At 39.7% G+C, this 20,046-nt stretch overlaps 1 protein-coding gene across 1 annotated transcript in view; it reads left to right on the top strand.

The window, feature by feature from the left end:
• swt1 (SWT1 RNA endoribonuclease homolog) overlaps positions 1-20,046 on the top strand; it is a 139,160-nt gene that overhangs the window by 63,294 nt on the left and 55,820 nt on the right. Inside the window, exons 10-11 of the mRNA XM_043699544.2 lie at positions 10,465-10,558; positions 18,957-19,108. Coding sequence (XP_043555479.2) covers positions 10,465-10,558; positions 18,957-19,108 — 246 coding nt within the window. The remainder of the gene's footprint in view (positions 1-10,464; positions 10,559-18,956; positions 19,109-20,046) is intronic.

The following is a 20,046-nucleotide window of genomic DNA, read 5'->3' as shown; positions in this document are numbered from 1 at the left end:
CTTGTCCAAAGGGCATTCTCAATGTTTGAGCCATGATGGTGTATGTTGTCAGATTACAACTGTGGGGGAGAAAAGAAGTCAGGTTTAAGTGTATCTTTACCTGACACTTATTTCCATTCAAGCACTCTCAGCAGGGATTATTGGATAATGAACAGGAAAGGGCTGTAATCAGAAACACTGTGATCAACAATATGTGAATTTTTTTTATTATGGATTTGAATTTTTGATGTGAAGAATACCAAAGTTAGTAATCGCATATACCTCAAGTTATCTTACAGTAATTACTGAACAATTGATGCAACAGCTGTGTACAAGATTGACCTGACTTCATGTTAAGTCAGTCATGAAGGGCAGATTTTGATTTCCTATTTTAAAAGAAAGGAGAAAGTGAGGACTGCAAATGCTGGAGATCAGAGCTGAAAATGTGTTGCTGGAAAAGCACAGCTGGTCAGGCAGTATCCAAGGAGTAGGAGAATCGACGTTTCGGGCATGAGCCCTTCTTCAGGATTCCTGAAGAAGGGCTCATGCCCGAAACGTTGATTCTCCCGTTCCTTGGAGGCTGCCTGACCTGCTGTGCTTTTCTAGCAACACATTTTCAGCTATTTTAAAAGAAAGCCCTACATCATCTGTCAAGGGAAAAGATTTTGCTCAAGTTTCTTTAATACCCTATGGCTTTTAACATATTAATTCTACCATATACAAGGCAGAGATCAAGAGTGTGATGTAATATTCTCCACTTGTCTGGTTAATTACCACTCCAGTTAACACTGAGGAAGCTCAGCACCATTCAGGGCGAAGCAGCCTGCTTGATTAGCACCCAATCCGCCATTTAAGCACCTCCCTACACCAATGGCACAATACACCTGTACTGTATACAGTCTCCATGATTTCCTACAGCAAGGCTTCTTCAAATGCCCTTTGACACCCACAACTCTACTGTTACAAAAAGAATGGCAGCAGATGACTGGGGACCTGTCCGTTATAGGTTTCCATCTAAGCTGTATGCCATCCTTATGTTTTTAAAAAAAAATGCTGTGGGATGACCTGATTATTCTGATGGAAAGTTAATAAATGTTCCTATAAGCAATGAAAATCCCATGACGATATTCTTTAAAAGGCAAGGGCATGTGATTGATTAGAATTAGAATTTATTATCGTGTTTTCTCAAGTGTAGGAATACATGAGTATAAGTGAAAGTGGTCAAAGTTGCCATTCTCTGGCACCATCTTGGTTACAAAACTCTGACTGCCGCAACAGGAATGGCCCACTCACGCTCCAATGCCAAGTTGTCACATCCTCCATTTGCCAAATGGAGCCTGGGAGGCTACTGCCTCCCATCCTGCTGTAACCATATTCTCAAGGGTAATTAAAGAAGGGCAATAAAGCTTCCCCTTCCATGGACAGCATATTCCCATTAAGAACTTAAAAAAGAATGTTCCTTTGCTATTGCGGGGTCAAAATCCTGGAACTCCCTCCCTAATACACTTCATGATATGGGTAGCAGTGATTCAAGAAAACAGTTCATTATGATCTTCTCAGGAGTATTTAGAAATGGGTGGTAAATATTGATCTCGCCAGTGATGCGCACGTCCTGTGAATTAATTTTAAAAAAAGAAATGCAATTGTTATTGTTTGAGTAACACTTGAATATAACCAGAAACAGTAATTGAGGTAAGGTTCAGATTTAGCTATATTTTCTTTTACTTTTATTTGATTTATTTTATTACCAGTGCGGTTTTTAAAATTAACTTGAGCAAGTCTTTCATAAGGTATTGACTTAATGAGAAATGTTTTGCTTGTCTTGTATGTCTACGACAAAACACAAGGGAGTTGAAAGTAGTCACGTATGGTTGCATTTTATGATAGTTACTATAGGTGGCATAAGTTTGCTAGAAATTTCAACAGTCCAATAAACTGCAAATTGTATGGAAGCTCTTAAATTCAAATTATCCATGCTGTACTTTATTTTTCTATTTCCTTCAATTTATTTTTACAAGGATAGCAGTGTCTACATTTCCAAAAGTAGTTACTTGGCTATGACATACTTCAGGATGTTTTGAGAATGTGAATGTAAGGTTCTCTTGTCTTTCTCACTGACAACCAAACATTTTAACCAGATTACTAGTAGATTCCCAGTGTTGTTACTTCTGGCAAGTCAGAAGATATCTTTTGTCTTCCTTTTTTCTTCTTTGTTGCATTCCCATCATCTGAGAAACAGCTTCTGCAATAGTACAGTCATCGGTGTTATTGAGAATTGTCAGTCTGGATTGTAATAGAATGGTCTTCAGCCCACAACCTTCTGAATCGGGCAAATGTGCAACTGTTAAGCCAAAGGGGAGATAAGAGAGAAAAGGATTGGGTAGGGAATGAATGCAAGTGATTAGCTGGAGTACTTTACTGAAAGGAAAGTTAAAAAATTGATGAGGGAAGAGAAGGAATAACATTATGGCAAAAAGCAGTTGAAGGAATAGTGCAAGTGCCAGGAAATAACAAGCGCTGTGATCGATGATTGATTGATTAATTTATCGTTGTCACATGTACCAAGGTAGAGTGAAAAGTGTTGTTTTGTGTGCCATGCAGGCAGATCGTACTATACAAAGTGGATCAGGGGAGCAGAACAGAATGCAGCGTTGCAGCCACCAAGAAGGTGCAGAGAGAGACAGAGATCAGAATTAACATTTTAGATGTCTGTTCAAAAGTTTGATAATAGCAGGGAAAAAGCTGATCTTGAATCTATTTGTAATGTATTCAAACTTTCATATCTTCTGCCCTATGGAAGAGGGTGGAACAAAGTATAAAGGGTGAGAGGGGTCTTCAATTATGATGGTTCATTTCATGAGACAGTTTAGATGGAATCAATGGATGGAAGGCTCGTTTGCATGTTGAACTGAGTTGTGTTTGCGACTCTCTAGTTTCTTGTGGTTTTGAGAAGGGCAAGCCACGCTGTGATGCATCCAGATTAGATGCACCAAAGAAAGCATCCTTAAAAATTAGTAGACTCCTTGTGGGCATGCTGAATTTCCTTAGCCCTCTGAGGAAGTAAAGATGTCATTGTGCTTTCTTGACCATGCGTTGACATGTGTGAACCAGGACAGATTGTTAGTGATCATCACTCCCAGGAACTTGACACTCTTGATCATTTCCATCTCTTGATGCAGACAGGGACATTCCCTCCCCTCCACTTCCTAAAGTCAATGACTAGCTCCTTTGTTTTATTGATGTTGCTGGAGAGTTTGTTGTCTTTATACCATGCAGCTAAGCACTCAATCTCCTTCCTGTATTCTTGTATTCTGCCTCATCATTGTTTGAGATCTGACCTGCAATGGTGGTGTCAGCAGCAAACTTGCAGATGGAGCTGGGACAGAGTCATGAATGTATAAGGAATATAAATCGGGGTTTGAGAATACAGGCTCGTAGGACATGGGTGTTGAGGATTATGATGGAGGAGGTGTTGTTCCCTATTCTTACTGATTGTGGTCTATGGGTCAGGATTTTGAAGATTCAGTAACGGGGAGTCAAGACTAAAGTCTCAGAGCTTAGAGATGAGTTTGTTTGGAATTCTGGTGTTGAAGGCAGGGGACGTAGTCAATAACTTGGAGCCTGATGTGGTGGTAAACTGGAATATTAAATCTCAACTCCATTTTAGCTGCAGGCCCTGTAAACTAAATGTAATTAGTTGGTATAAATGGAAGGGCACCATTGGGATACTTTTCCAGGTAGGAGAATCCTATTTGTAATTGTAAACTAACTTGTAGATTTCATCAGGAACTAATTTTTTTAAGTGAAATAGAGTGGAATAGCATCTTCATTTGTTCACACTGTCTCTTAATTTCTTAGCTTAATGTAATTTTCAACACAAAAAAGCTTTGATTGGTGAGTAATCTTTCTAATTTTTCTCTTCTTCCCAACTAATTTGTTTTAAATAAACATATTTAATTTAAAGTTTACTATTTTTAATATTTTCCATAAAGTAATGTTGAAAACAACATTTGAAGAAAATGTTGAATGAATACAGCTGATGTGTCTGAAGGAATCAGATTCACAGAACCTGCTCAGACTTCAAGCTTTGGACAAAAATATCAAGCTCAAACCTCGCCTTTTCAGAAACACTGGGACATTAGGTAAAAATGTTAATGAAGAGGGAGGCTGAGGAGTGATAGAGAGGAATTATGAGGAGGTCGTGACAACTGAGTTACAGGGTAAAGGTAGCTGGGTCACCGTCAGGAGAAAGGAAGGGAATAGGCACTCAGTGCACCGATTCCCTGTGGCCGTTCGTTTCAATAATTGTTATCCTGCTTTGGATACGGTTGGAGGCGGGGACCAATCGTGGGAGGGTTTCTATTGAGTTAGTATGGGTAGAAGTCCAAAACAGGAAAGGAGCAATCACTTTATTGGGAGTTTCAGCAATCGCAAGAGAGACACAGAAGAGCAGATTGTGAGACAGATTTTGGAAAGGTGCTGAAGTAACAGCGTTGTTGTCATGGGTGACTTCAACTTTCCTAATATTGATTGGAACCTCCTTTAGTGCAAATAGTTTGGATGGAGCAGAAATTGTCTCGTGTCTCGAGGAAGGATTCCTGACTCAATATCTACATAGGCCTACTAGAGGGGAGGCCATATTGGATTTGGTGCTTGGCAATGAACAGGTCAGGTGTCAGGTCTCTCAGTAGGAGAGAATTTTGGTGATAGTGGTTACAACTCCTTGACCTTTACTATAGTCATAGAGAGGGATTGGAGCAGATGGCATGGGAAAGTATTTAATTAGGAGAGGGAGAATTATAATGCTATTAGGCAGGAACTGTGGAGCATAAATTAGGAGCAGATATTCTCAGGGAAAAGCACGATAGAAATGTGGAGGTTGTTTAGGGAGAACTTGCTGCAAATGCTGGATAGGTTTATTGCACTGAGGCAAGGATGGTAGGATGAAGGAACCTTGGATGACAAGAGATGTGGGACATCTAGTTAAGAGGAAGAAGGAAGCTTTCTTAAGGTTGAGGATGCAAGGATCAGACAGAGCTCTAGAGGGTTATATGGTAGCCAGGAAGGAACTGAAGAATAGTCTTAGGAGAGCTCAAAGGCATGAAAAAGTCTTGGCAGGTAGGATTAAGGAAAACGCCAAGACGTTCTACACCTATGTGAGGAACTGGAGGATGGCCAGAGTGAGGGTAGGGCTGGTCAGGGATAGTGGAGGGCACTTGTGCCTAGAGTTGGAAAAGGTAGGGGATGTCCTTAATGAATATTTTGCTTCAGTATTCACTAGTGAGAGGGATCTTGTTGTTTGTGAGGACAGTGTGAAACAGGCTGATACACTCAAACAGGTTGATATCAAGGAGGATGTGCTGGAAATTTTGAAAAACATGAGGATAGATAAGTCCCCTGGGCCAGATGGGATATACCCAAGATTTCCATGGGAAGTGAGGGAAGAGACTACTGTGCCTTTGGCGATGATCTTTGCATCTTCATTGTCCACTGTCCATTGGAGTAGTACCAAATGATTGGAGGAGGGCAAATGTTATTCCCTTGTTCAAGAAAAGGAATAGGGATAACCCTGGCAATTACAGACCAGTCAGTCTTATGTCGGTGGTGGGCAAATTTATCCTGAGAGACAGGATTAATGATTATTTGGAAAAGCACAGCTTGATTAGAAATAGTCAGCGTGGCTTTGTGAAGAACAGGTCATGCCTCACAAGCCTTATTGAATTCTTTGAGGATGTAACAAAACACATTGAAGGTAAAACGGTGAATATGGTGTATATGGATATTAGCAAGGCGTTTGAAAAGGTTTGCATGGTAGGCTCATTCAGAAAGTAATGAGGCATGGGATATGGGAAATTTGGCTGTCTGGATACAGAATTGGCTGGCCCATAGAAGACAGAGAGTGGTAGTAGATGGAAAGTATTCAGTCTGGAGCTTTGTGACCAGTGATGTTCCATAATCATCTGTTCTGGGACCTCTGCCCTTTGTGGTTTTTATAAATGACTGAGATGAGGAAGTGCAAGGGTGGGTTAGTAAGTTTGCCAATGACTCTAAGGTTGGTGAAGTTGTGGATAGTGTGGAGGGCTGTTGTAGGTTGCAATGGGGCATTGACAGGATACTGAGAAGTGGCAGATGGAATTCAACCTGGAAAAGTGTGAAGTGATTCATTTTGGAAGGTCTAATTTGAAAGCAGACTACAGGGTTAAAGGCAGGATTCTTGGCAGAGTGGAGGAACATCTTGGGGTCCATGTCCATAGATCCTTTAAAGTTACCACCCAAGTTGATAGGGTTGTTAAGAAGATGTATGATATGTTGGCTTTTATTAGCAGGGGAATTGAGTTTAAGAGCCACAAGGTTATGCTGCAGCTCTATAAAGCTCTGGTTAGACCTTTATAACTGAGCATTTGGAATGTTGCGTTCAGTTCCGGTCGCCTCTTTATAGGAAGGATGTGGAAGGTTTAGAGAAGGTGCAGTGATTTGCCAGGAAGCTGCCTGGATTAGAGGGCATGTCTTACAAAAAAAGGTTGAGTGAGCTAGAGCTTTTCTCATTGGAGCAAAGGTATTGAGAGGCATAGATAGAGTGAATACCCAGAGACTTTTCCCCAGACCAAAAATGGCTATCATAGGGGGGCATAATGTTAAGGTGATTGAAGTAAGGTTTACAGGAGAGGTCAGAAATCAGTTCTTTACACAGAGAGTGGTTGGTGCATGGAATGCACTACCAGCAGTGATAGTAGAGTCAGATACATTAGGGACATTTAAGCAACTCTTGGATAGGCACATGGATGATAGTAAAATGAAGGTATGTAGGTTAGTTTGATCTTAGAGTAGATAAAAGGTCAGCATAACATCAGGGGCTGAAGGGCCTGTACTGTGTTGTACTCCTCTATATTCTATGTTAAGATAATCAAAGAGACAAAAACATCTTAATTAGGTTTGTGAAGTTTGTCATTATTTAAAATATTACTTGAATTTTTACTTTAGGTACTGGAAATTTCAATTGCTAATTGCAAATAGTGGATCAGACACCTTTAGAAAATGAGTATGATTTGTGTGGGACAATATAAGTGCTAACCAGTGACTTGAAACAGTAACTTATACAGATGTAAAGTTCTGTTATAGAACTGCTCCTAGGTATCTGCAGCAATTACAATTGATATCATTTCTAATGCCGATTATCAATAGCCTAGAAGCTAATATTGACCAGAAATTGAGCTGGAGCAGCTGTATAATACTATAGTCACAACAACAGCTCAGAAACTAGGAATTCAACGGTGTGTAACACATCTCCTAAGCTCCCAATCCTACTTCCTGCAGCCCCCAGTAGACTGCAGTGGTTCAAGAAGGCAGATCACCATCAGCTTCTCAGGGCAGCTTTTCAGGGTGGTAATAATGATTGACCTAACCAGCACTGCCCACATCCTGGGACATAATTTTTGTAAAAAGTGGGTGTAGACCTGATTTAACATTGAAAATTTAAAGGATACTATTGAGTGAATGTGCCATCTCCAATTATATATATATATATATATATATGGATAAGAATAAGTGTTCAATTCATCTTCCACAATTACATATTCCACAATTGTATAGTTTAAGGTGAAAATGTTAAAATAAATTCAGAATCCATAGAATTGAAGCTATTATGAAATAATATTTTTTCTAGTCTCATTATATGTTGTAGCTTACTTGTTGTCTTTATTGTTCTTTGATGTTCATTCATTAATTAGACTATCTCCCTTTCCATTGCACCCCAACCTATCCCTGTTTGTGGTTCATAAATATTTCTCGTAATTTTAAAATTGGAAACGATTGCAAAGTCATCACCTTCTAATTAGTATTGTATTTGTTTATGACCTTAATGTAATTTCAGTGGGATTTTAATTTGTGACTCAAGGAACAAAATTCAAACTGTTTCAAGATGCAACTTTATTTCTTGGTGTGGTTTATGGTTTTCAGTGAGCAGTAATTGCCACAAGCCATTTGGTGATGGAGAATTTCAGTTTTTCACTGAACAAAATACATGTATATCATTTATATTAGCAGCTATCATTAGAAACACTGAGCTGGTTGTTGGAGATTAATCAACCATTGTTATACATATAGACATGTACAGTTCTCTTCTCCTCCCCTTGCCTTAAGTTGCATTTGTTCTTTGTCCAACATTAGTCCATGAATCGGGTCATACAGTTAGAGAACTGCAGCATTGTATGTTAACTTTACCTAGAAATTGCTCATGCTCAGTTTGTGCTCTGCAAGGAACACTCAGCTCCTGATCTCATTAGAGCATCTGTCTAAACATAAGCTCAACTCCAGCATTGTGAGAAGAGGTTTGCCTTTAAAATCAAGGCAGCATTTAACTGCCATCGTGAAATCCTGGAAAAATTTAAGTTTGTTGGATCGGTGGGGATTCCCTCCTGATTGCACTCATACTCAGTTGTTGGTGAGCCATCATCTCAAGATTTTATTTGTTGCAAGAGTTTAGTAAGGCAAGGTCAGCGGCCCACCCATTTTCAGAAGTTTCATTAATGACTTTCCCTTCAAAATATTCAATTCACTGATGATTGCACGGTGTTCAGTTCTTTTTGCAACTCCTCAGAAACTGAAGCAGTCTGTTCCTGTGTGCAGGAAGACCTGGATAACATTCAGGCTTGGGTTGATATATGGCATAAATATTACTTGGCAGTGTAAGGCTGTAACTGTTTCCAGCAAAAAAATTCTAACCATCTCCCCTTGAGGTTCAAAGGCATTGCCATCATGAAATCCCCACTTGTTAACATCTGTCGACAGGATTTGGGGAGTCAGGACGGGAGTTACTTGTTGCATAACTTCTAACCTGTCACCTGTTCATGCAGCCACAAAATTTATATGATAAATGTAGTTAACTTCCTGGTCATTAGTTACTGTCTTCCCCCACCTGCCAACCCCCAAACATTCCCCCTCGCCACCAACTCAGCTGTTTCTGTCTCTCCACAGACACTGCTAGACCTGCTGAGTTTCTCCAGCATGTTCTGTTTTTGTTTCACATTTCCAGCACCCACAATTTTTAGTTTTATCTGAGGGAGTGTAAAACTGTCAGAGAGAGTATTGAAGGGATGCCACGCTATCAGAGGGGGCAGTGCTGAAGGAGTGCCATCTTTCGGAGGGGACAGTACTGATGGAGCGCCACACTGTCAGCCTTGTAGACAGGCCTTGGGGAGTCAAGAAGGGAGTTACTTGTTGCATAAGTTCTAGCCTGTCAGCACCATATTTATATGAAAAACAAAGTTACATTTCTGGTCATTAGTAACTGTCATTATCTTACCCCCACCCCCCCACCCCACTCCATCTCACTCTGCCCCCTCTGACAGTGTGGCACTCCATCAGTACTGTCCCTTCTGACAGTGCGGCATGCCATCAGTGTCACCCTCTCTGAGAGTCTCGCACTCCCTCAGATAAAACTAAGAACTGTGGGTGCTGGAAATCTGAAGCAAAAACAGAAAGTGCTGGAGAAACTCAGCAGATCTGGCAGGGTCTGTGGACAGAGAGCAACAGCTAAGGTTGAGGGGTGGGGGGGGAGGGGGGAGGTGGTGGCAGGGAGACAGTTACTAATGACCAGAAATTTAATTACATTATTATTAAAAATATTGTGACTGCATGAACAGGTGACAGGCTAGAATTTCTGCACTAAGTAACTTCCCATATCCTGTCTACAATCTACAAGATTCTAGTCAGGAATGTGATGGAATTCTCTCCTTTACATATGCCTAGATGAGTGCAGTATCTCCAACACTTAAGAAGCTTGACAACATCCAGAACAGAGTAGCCGTTTAATCATCATTCCATTATCTATCTTACAATTATTCACTCCACCCTGGGTTCACAATCCTGTCAATGTTTTACATCCACACGATGCATTTCAGAAACCTTTTTAAAAGAAACTTTGATATCATCTTCCAAACCAGCAACCTCAACATCCTAGAAGAACAAATGTGCCAGATGTATATGAACCACACTATCTGTAAGACCACACTCTCCTGACTTGGAATCATATTGCCACTTCTTCATTATTCCTACAGTGTCCTCCCAAAAACACCTTTGGTGTACCAACACCTCATGGATTGCAGTGATTCAAAAAGACAGCTCACCACTTTATTCTAAAGAAGCAACCAAGTTGAAGAAAAAAGTTTGCAGCATATGCTTTGAAATAGTGAAATCTAAAGTAAATACTTTAAAATACTGTTAATGTTGCTGCATCTTAGACACACTGATTTTGGTTGCATTAGTGAGAAAGCAAACCATTGCCTAAAAAGCTTTTTCTTAAAACCTCAAACTGTTATGGTCACATGCATCGAAAGCAAGCTGAGTGAGAAACAGTGTTCTAACAAGTCAAAATAACAAAAGTCATGTGAAGTTTTGCTCAATTCTTTTATTCTACTTTGCTAACAAAAAACAAGTCACTTATAGTCATTTGACATGTAAGGTACCTTTTTAATATTTTCTGCACAGGTGGCTTACGTGAGGAAAACAATGATGACCGTGTATTACAGTGTTGTTTACAGTATCAGCAGTTATACCCTTCTGCAGATGTCCTCCTGTGCAGGTATAGTGCTCTAGAATTCATTGTCAGTGTAATTACTCACAGACTGTTAACCAGTTGTAAAATAAATAGGGGCTGAAAATGGGTTGGTAAGTTATGCTGCGGGGCTAATCCTGGCTTGTTGGTTGAAATTAAATAGCTGTCCTACAGCTATTTAAAGATAGCCTGCTTCTCTCACAACAGAGCGACATTGTGACTGCAACATCTTTTGGGTGTCATACAGGAAGAGAATTTGCCATCGGTGATCCGAAAGAATGGTTCCATAGTTTTTAGGTGCTGCATTGTAGATCTGAATGAAGGAGCTAGAGAAGAGTGGAGATGTCCTGATTCTACACAGTAGTAGGATTCCCTCAAAATGCTTGATCCAAAGGTAGTTGAAACAAATGGCTATTAACATTTGTGCCAGGAGTCAAACTCCAAAGACCTAGGTGCAGTGCGGCACAATATTCCGTCAGTATCTTCAAATGCCACATCACAGAACTACACCATTGCTCAATTTGCCACGCCCCCATTATTCTAATATCAACAATGTCTATTAATTATGTCTCTTATCTAACATTTATATGCATGATTGCATTTTTTCACTTTTGAAAGCCTCACGTCTTGCAATTTTTTCAAACTGTCAGCTATTTAATCCTGACAGCTGTACCCTGAACAGGTTACACAATGCTCATTGACAAATTGCAAGATGTTATATCTAGCTCCAATTCAAGTCTGGAAAGAATCTGATGCATATAAATGAATCAGCATGATTGATTTCTCAACCTTTGCAGTCATGCCTGCAGTAGATGACAGATTTTAGAAGAGAAAACATCCATCTTGAAGTGTTAATGTCTCTCTCACATTGTTTGTTCCTCATTTATGGTCAAGGAGTAGAATTGCTCCCTTAACACCCTGACCAAGCATGGCCTTCCCAAGAGTCGTCCTCCCCACACCCCAGCATCCTGAGAAAATCTCTCTGGGGAGAGATACTGTAAATGGCCTCTGCTCATTCTTTCTTTCATGCTGTATTCCTAGGATGGAGCTATGACTGCACCCTATTCTGCAATTACTTTGTGCAGAGACCTTAAAGTTGAGAAAATTCTCTCAGCACCTGCTGTGCCAGTCATAGAGATGTACAGCATGGAAACAGACCCTTTGGTCCAACCCGTCCATGCCAACCAAATATCCTAAATGAATCTAGTCCCATTTGCCAGTCCTTGGCCCATATCCCTCTAAACCCTTCCTATTCATATACCTATCCAGATGCCTTTTAAATGTTGCAATTGTACCAGCCTTCACCACTTCTGCTGGTAGCTCATTCCATACATGTACCACCCTCTGCATGAAAACATTGCCCTTTAGGCCCCTTTTATATCTTTTCCCTCACCCTAAATCTACGCCCTCTAGTTCTGGACTCCCCCACTCCAGGGAAAAGACTTTGTCCATTTATCCTATCCACGCCCCTCATGATTTTATAAACGTCCAGGAGGTCACCCCTCAGCCTCCGACACACCAGGTAAAACAGCTGCAGCCTATACAACATCTTCCTATAGCTCAAATCCTCCAACCCTGGCAACATCCTTGTAAATCTTTTCTGAACCCTTTAAAGTTTCACAACATCTTTCCAATTGGAAGGAGACCAGAATTGCAATATTCCAAAAGTGGCCTAACCACTGTCCTGCAGAGCTGCAACATTACCTCCCAACTCCTGTACCAAATGCTCTGACCAGTAAAGTCCTAGTAGATTTTTACAACTTGAAAAGACGATAGATATTTTCTAATCGACTTGTTAAATGATGTTCTTACATGCTTCTGGAGTGAGTGTTGAGCTGAGGATTTCTGTTTCAGAGGTAGGGACAGTACCAGTAGACCACAAGAGCCCTTACACCAAACACTATATAATCACATCAACACCCAGAAGGAATTGAACCACCAACTAACTTGTAGCGAGTTGATGAGTCCTTTAAATAGCTCTTACAGATTGTCCTTACTCTTATTAGGTGCGTGTTCACTGGTGTGAAGTCAAGAGGGTATTGGCTGGAATTGTAAACTCCAAAATGACACCATCTGTTCTCACACCAATGATATATTGAGATTGATGTCTCAATGCCCACTAGACCAATCCCTGGAAGTCTGCAAATGTGCTAATCTCTCCACCAAGTAAATTTGGCACGGTTTGTGGCATAAGAGGTGCTTGTACATCGATGCATATTTGTCCCTGAGCAGCACCCACAATAACTGCTATGAAGTCTAATTTCATGTCCATTGAGTAGGGCTTATTGACTTACTTCACCAATCTCTCTTGCCACTTAGCAAATTGGCACTTGTTATACATACATTAAGGGAACCTTTCTCTCCATCCTAAAATCTTTTCCAGCTCCCCAGAATACACTTTACAGTTTGAATCGACAGTAGGCATTCTCCTGTAAGAGCACTATATTTTCTGTTTTTTAATTTGTTATACAACACTTATATCTGGATAGACGTCTGGCACTAGAGAATCTGACAATCTCATGTATTATTAACACTTTACATTTATTTCAGCTGTATCTTGAGCTGTCTAAACCCTAAGCTTTGTGATTCTTATGAATCTGTCAACCATTCTTTCTTCCTTTTAACATGCTTTTAAAGCCTTTTTGGTCTTCTTCCCTAATATGTGGCTTGTTGTCAAATAACATTCATGTGTGCCATTGTTTTATTATCTTTAATGTGCTGTGTATATGCCACCAACTGGAGCTTGCAAACTCTCATCAGCATCCCAGCCAACTTTCTAGGCCATTTGTAGGTCCTAGGTATGCCTCTCACTATCTCAGTTACTGTTGGTTATTTGCTTTTTTTAAACCACTCTTTTATCAGTGCAGCTCCCAGTTGTAAACTCTTCAGTGTAATTTTCAGCTGTCTGTGATCCCCAACAAGCCAACAACTACCTCGATTTTACACACCTTCCATCTTCTGGCTCAGTCTGACATGTTGCCAACTGCTACTTCATTTTTGTTTTTAAGATTAGTTATGATCTCGAACTAAACCATCAAATTTATATTGCTGTCTGACCAGGAAATACTTTGGGGGAAAAAAAAAGACAAAATGTGAGAACCAAGTACTCCCAAAGAGAATAAAACTACAAGATTCCATGGTTTTGTACAAACAGCAATAAACTTTTCTGTACAAAGTTGGAATAGTGACACAATCTATAATACAGAGACATACATGCAAGACTTTATTCCAAGCTTCAAAATTAACCTGAAATAAATATGAATAATGGACACACTTTGGTCAAGCACCTCACAAAGCACCTGAAATACAAAACATGGTCAAGACAGTTCCCATGAATTTGTCATCAAGCTCCCCCCAGATGTTAATGACACTGTGGGTCCTCCAAGCTCATGAAACTTTGCAATAGATTCTCACATTTTTTTTTTCTTTTGAGGATTTAACTTCAGAACTTCCTCAAAATCCAATCCGTCATTGACTGATCATGCTCTGCTGGTTGACCTTTCTTTCCTGAAACCATGTTCTCCTGGTTTCTTAAAAATTACACTTCAATACGTGCTTATATGCACAAGTCCAGCTTTTCATGGGCTGGTACTGTCTGTGGACTTTTTTTTCCCCAGGAGCTTGGAACAAACTTGTGATGATGTTCTGGAGTTGTGCATCACTGAGTATAAATAGCAGTGAGAGTGGAGTTAGAGATCCCTAGAACCTTAGGGACTCTGCATGACATATCAGTGAGTGACTCTCTGGAAGCATTACAGCCTTCAACTTGAACATGAATGCATGAAGAAGATAGTTTAGTTCCTAGCTTCTTTTATCTATAAGAGCATGCTATATGTATGATTGCCGTGTATAGCAGTTCTTAATATTAATGTGTAATAAGTAGTGTTACTTTGAAGTCCAAGTGTGAAGACAGTTCTTGATTTTGCTTTCTTATTGACCAGCCAGTCCAGAACCCAAACTCAATGTTACATCCAACCACACGATAAGAGATGGTGGTAGCTTTAGGATTCATGGCCTAGAAAATCATGGCAGCAGCAAAGGTTATGAAACGGATCTGTCACAGTGTAGAGAAGAGAAAAATTCAGAAAGCATTATTTCAAAAAATCCTCTTCACCTTTAATGCCAATTTGCAGCCTGGAAAGGTGGAGAACTGAGCAGCTGTGGAGGAAATATCTCTGAACAGAAATTCTGTAGAGAAACCACCACAACACAGTCTCAAAAATGCCTTTTACGGGCTTTCATTGGGGAAATAAACCTTTTAAAAAGTATTGAGATCAGTAAAAGCCCACTAGCAGCGCGGGAGAAATCCAAATATAGTATTTGTAAAAAGAGACTGATTTTTCAGCAAATTTGATCCCTTGAAGGAAGGGACAAAGCATTTGTTCCGCAATGAAAAAATAAGCTGAGGGGCACAGTCAACAGTTCTAACAGTGAATTAATATTTCTAAACTTATTCAATAATAAAGTTAACAACAGCAAGTTAAGATAATTCTTAAGGTATAGCCTTAAAGAAAACTGATTTAAAAATGGAAAAAAAACACGAATAATGATGAGACAGTGAGGTTAGTGAGTGCTTATTTTTTGATGGTTTGAATGACAAGTCCAAGTTTCATTAGGCAACTAAGAAATTTTATCAATTTTAGTGTTAAAATGTAAGCAACATGAGAAAGAGAAAAGTGCAGATTTGATCATGTCATATTCGAATTTGGTTTGAAAATATCTTGAATGCAGAAAAAATCGGTACCGATGCTGTCAAACAGCCAACTTTTTGATATCGTCAAAAATAGTTAAATATTATTGATTAAAGTCACTGCTGAAGACCTATCAACAGATCTTTGGAAAATTCTTCAGCTACCTAGAAAAAGAATATTTCTATTCATTTATATGTAGATACCATATGTGTAAAGGAAAGTTGAATGTTACTTCAAAATAACATAAAAGCAGCTGAAATTTTAATCACTTTCAGTCTTAGTACAGGTGCACAATCCTTTATCTGAAATGCTCAGGACCAGCTGGTTTTCGAAATTCAGAACTTTTTGAATTTCAGAATAAGTAGCAGTTTAATGGTAAAATTTGAAAAAATCTTTGAGGAATAGACTTGCTGTGAGTAAAACAGGCCCTGAAACAAAATTGAACCACGCCCCCACATGTCACATTTGAGTGACACGCATCGAGTAGGTGTCAACTTGCGTTAACTGTTTGCATGGAGAAAGTGAGGACTGCAGATGCTGGAGATCAGAGCTGAAAATGTGTTGCTGGAAAAGCGCAGCAGGTCAGGCAGCATTCAAGGAGCAGGAGAATCGACGTTTCAGGCATGAGCATTTCTTCAGGAATGAGGAAAGTGTGTCCAGCAGGCTAAGATAAAAGGTAGGGAGGAGGGACTTGGGGAGGGGCGTTGGAAATGCGATAGGTGGAAGGAGGTCAAGGTGAGGGTGATCGGCCAGGGTGGGGGCGGAGAGGTCAGGAAGAAGATTGCAGATTAGGAAGGCGGTGCTGAGTTTGAGGGATTTGACTGAGACAAGGTGGGGGGAGGGGAAATGAGGAAACTGGAGAAATCTGAGCGTGGCTCAACACTTCAACTCCCCCTCCCACTCCACCAAGGAAATGTAGGTCCTTGGACTCCTCCATCGCCAGACCATAGCAACACGACGGTTGGAGGAAGAACGCCTCATCTTCCGCCTAGGAACCCTCCAACCACAAGGGATGAACTCAGATTTCTCCAGTTTACTCATTTCCCCTCCCCCCACCTTGTCTCAGTCAAATCCCTCAAACTCGGCACCGCCTTCCTAACCTGCAATCTTCTTCCTGACCTCTCTGCCCCCACCCCTACTCCGGCCTATCGCCCTCACCTTGACCTCCTTCCATCTATCGCATTTCCAACGCCCGTCCCCCAAGTCCCTCCTCCCTACCTTTTATCTTAGCCTGCTGGACACACTTTCCTCATTCCTGAAGAAGGTCTCATGCCTGAAACGTGGATTCTCCTGCTCCTTGGATGTTAACTGTTTGCATGCCAAGCAATCTTGTTAATGAGAAAAAACCTTCACAAAAAACCTTTGGACTTTGAAGCTTTTCAGATTTCGGGATTTTGGATAAAGGCTTGTCTACCTGTACTTATAGAATAATCTTACAAAAGCAAATTAATCAAAAGCTCTGAATCAACATGACAAAATGAGTGTAGAAAAACGCCGAACTATATTTTTGCCAAATTGAAAAAACAATCAACACGTTCAAATGCCTATCAAAAATCAAATAGTACAAAAGAAATTCACAGTCAATTTTTCCACCAGAAAAAAAAATTAAGCTTGGAGATCCAGTTGATAGATGAGTGAATTGACAGATTTGGAAAGCACACTACCTAAGATTTTGATCAGTTTCAGCATTGGAAACTAAGTCAAATGCAGCACAGGTTAGCACCCTTCTCTACTGCGTGGGAAGGATGTCAGATTATTTGTAGAACAAGCAACAGATCAATCAGAAGCAACTTGTTTGACACCCTTCACTTTTGATCAATATTTCACTTTAGAACAAATACAACAGTGATAAAGTCATGCTTCAGTAGTGGATTTCATCTTGCAGGACCATCTGTAGATAATTTCATTCATGACCGATATGCACTGTCTGAGTCTGTAACTATGGAAACTTAGAATGGATGCTCATTTACGATAGAATTGTCAATTGAAACCTTAGGTAATTGAGTTTTTGGGTTTCTTTAATCAAACAAGATCTAAATGTTGAACAAACAATCGAAGTACTGTGGTTATAGAGTTTAGAAACTGTTCAAGAACCATAATACAACAAAAGTTAAATATAATGCAGAACTTTCTACAGTGTGTGTTGACTACTTAAAGCTGATTTGGAATTCTGACTAGAGGAATCAGACCTCTCATCGCAAAAACATATAGCATATAGTAACATCTATAGGAAACCCGAAGCAATCTCATACCATAGTATCTTATCACATTTAGTTCCAGAACCCCACATCAATGAAGACAATAGTGTCCAGTCTTCTGTCATGTGTCCACATTGTAGAGAAAGAGGTCACTTCTTGAAGACATTTTGCAGTTTGAAGAATATACAAAGGAACAAATCAAATTGTTTCAAATCCAAGAGATACATTCCTATTTTAGAACTGACCTTTGAATAAGTCAATACTACAGGGGACTACCTTCAGATGAAGTGCAGCAACACATGGATGGGCTAATACTGTTGTTGCTAGGCTGACAATCGTATTTGACTTTAGTAATGGAGTAGAAATATAACCAGCTCAAAGTTCTCATATGTTCTGACAATTACATCACCAAATTCTTTCAGCCAGAATGATTCAATCTCTAATCTAATGAAAGTCAACAAAAATAAAGAAAGAGAACCAACTTTACCTCAAATATTTCTGTAACATGTTGTAGACTTTCCTTAACTACTTATCAATACAGATGAATTAAGTCAAAGACTTAAAAAGGAATTGAAAACATGAGAACTATGTATAATTAATGTGATAAAAGGTAATCTAAATTGGCTCATTTGAGAATGTTTGTAACTGTAAGTGTTTATGAGGCGGGGTGAAGGTGGGAACTTGAGAGGTGTTGTGTAAGGCCTTCAGGACCCTGCAGCATCCTTGCAGTGATGAGCCACACATCAATGGGTATAACTAGCACAGTGAGGATAGAGTTGGAACACAGTAGAACTTTGGAGAGTCTAAGACACACCAGAGCGTGACTCTTTGGAAGAAACACAGACTACAAAATGGGTGTGAACACGAGATTAATTCTTTCGTAGTGTAAGTATAAATCAGAACCTAGTGTGTCCCTGTATAACATATATAGCAGTATATAGCAATGATGTATAATAGTGTTATTTTGAAGTCACCTGAAGGCAGTTCATGACTTTGCCTTTCCTTAAGCAGTCTGAAAAACCCAGACTCATAATAGAGCATCAAACCGTAATATCAAACAGCTTTTGACTTTTCACTTTGTTTCCAACTACAGGAACTATGTTCAGTTGCCTTTTCAGCAGTTCAGCTAAACAGTACTTTTCAGCATGGAGCTTGTTTCTGTATCTGTCCTTTTCTTCTCCAACTGCCTGTAGCCTTTGAATTGCCCTTAGTGACCTTTTGAAAACCTTGAAACAAGCCCTGCTCCTATTGCTCGATGGTACCAAACATTGTAACCCCTTGGAACAGTGTGCCCTGTCATGACAATGTTCACAGTGTACAGGCTGCCAGCAGAATTTCCATGTAACAAAGTGTTATGAACTTGCATCATATTTCTGAAGTCTGCCTTTTGCGGGGGGGGGGGGTAGTGGATGGGATGTTGTGAATAAAAAATATGCTCATTATTTAATCAATTACTTGAAACCAATTCCAAAAATATTCCATAACAGTGTCTCTGTGGACAAAGCCTTTTGCTAATATGTGTTTTATCTTCTGCAGTGATGATAAAAACCTTTGCAGTAAAGCCCTGGTAAGCAATGTCAAGGCTGTAAGAAAAGTTGATCTCTTAACTGAACTAAGTGACATGAAATTCATCAATGATGCCCCAAACACTACTCAGGACCTTAGTGCCTTCAATCAATCTCTGTCAGGTTGGTCAATATACTATCTTTCACTGAATATTGTTTTGTTCAAGGCCTAATTAAAGATCCCAAAAATTTGACTACCCTGTTTGACAAAATGGTACTACTGTTTAGTTGCCTGAAGCTCCCGTCTTTAATGAATGACATTGGCATGTTGAATCTCAGCATTTTGATTTCAGCATCCTTGTTTTCATCTTCTGTAACTTCCATGGCTTCACTTCTTCGGCAACTTCCACCCTTCTGTTTCATCGTGCTTCATTGATTCGTCTAACCCTGGTCTATTGTGTATTCGTATCTATTCATGGAATCCGAGCATTGTTGGCTAAACTGTCACTTATTGTCCATTCTTAGTTGTGATGGTGGCAAGCTGCCATCTTGAAGGATATTCACAGTGTTGTTAGGAAGAGAGTTTCAGGATTTTGACCCTGTGACAATGAAGAGCAATATTCTCTTCTATGAATATCACTTTGAGAGGTATTACTTCACTCATCCCAGTTCTCGGGAATTGTCTTCCTAAACTACGTGCCTAAGTTCCCTTCTTTTCATTGTTAAACATTTCAAAGCCTTTTTTTGATTGTCCCTCTACCACCATCTCCATTTCCCAGTTATCTTTTGCTGTCCTTATTTATTCCTCTGCAAAGTAACTTGGGATATGATGATCCTAAGAACAGCTGGAATTGCACAGTTTATAAGAGGTGAAGATCAATTAAATTCACAACCGTTGAAAATAAGAAATAACATTTATAGTTAGATTCTTGATCGGAACTTGGGTATTCTATCCTACTTTAATGAAAAGTCAGCTGAAAATTTAGCCAGTCTTTTATTATTGACTAAGTTTCCATACATTTAAACAATTCTCTCATTTTATTTCCTGAACAGTGTTTGACAAGAAGACAGTCTGCTCTGCCCTTCAATGAGTTCATGGCTGATCTCTTAATCCTCAACTC

The sequence above is a fragment of the Chiloscyllium plagiosum genome, unplaced genomic scaffold (genome assembly GCF_037043375.1).
Source record: "Chiloscyllium plagiosum isolate Xiang-an unplaced genomic scaffold, Cpla_swu_hap1 HiC_scaffold_9, whole genome shotgun sequence".
In the NCBI taxonomy this organism is placed as follows: domain Eukaryota; kingdom Metazoa; phylum Chordata; class Chondrichthyes; order Orectolobiformes; family Hemiscylliidae; genus Chiloscyllium; species Chiloscyllium plagiosum.
The sequence above is the reverse complement of the archived record's forward strand: the minus strand, read 5'-3'. Positions and strand labels throughout refer to the sequence as shown.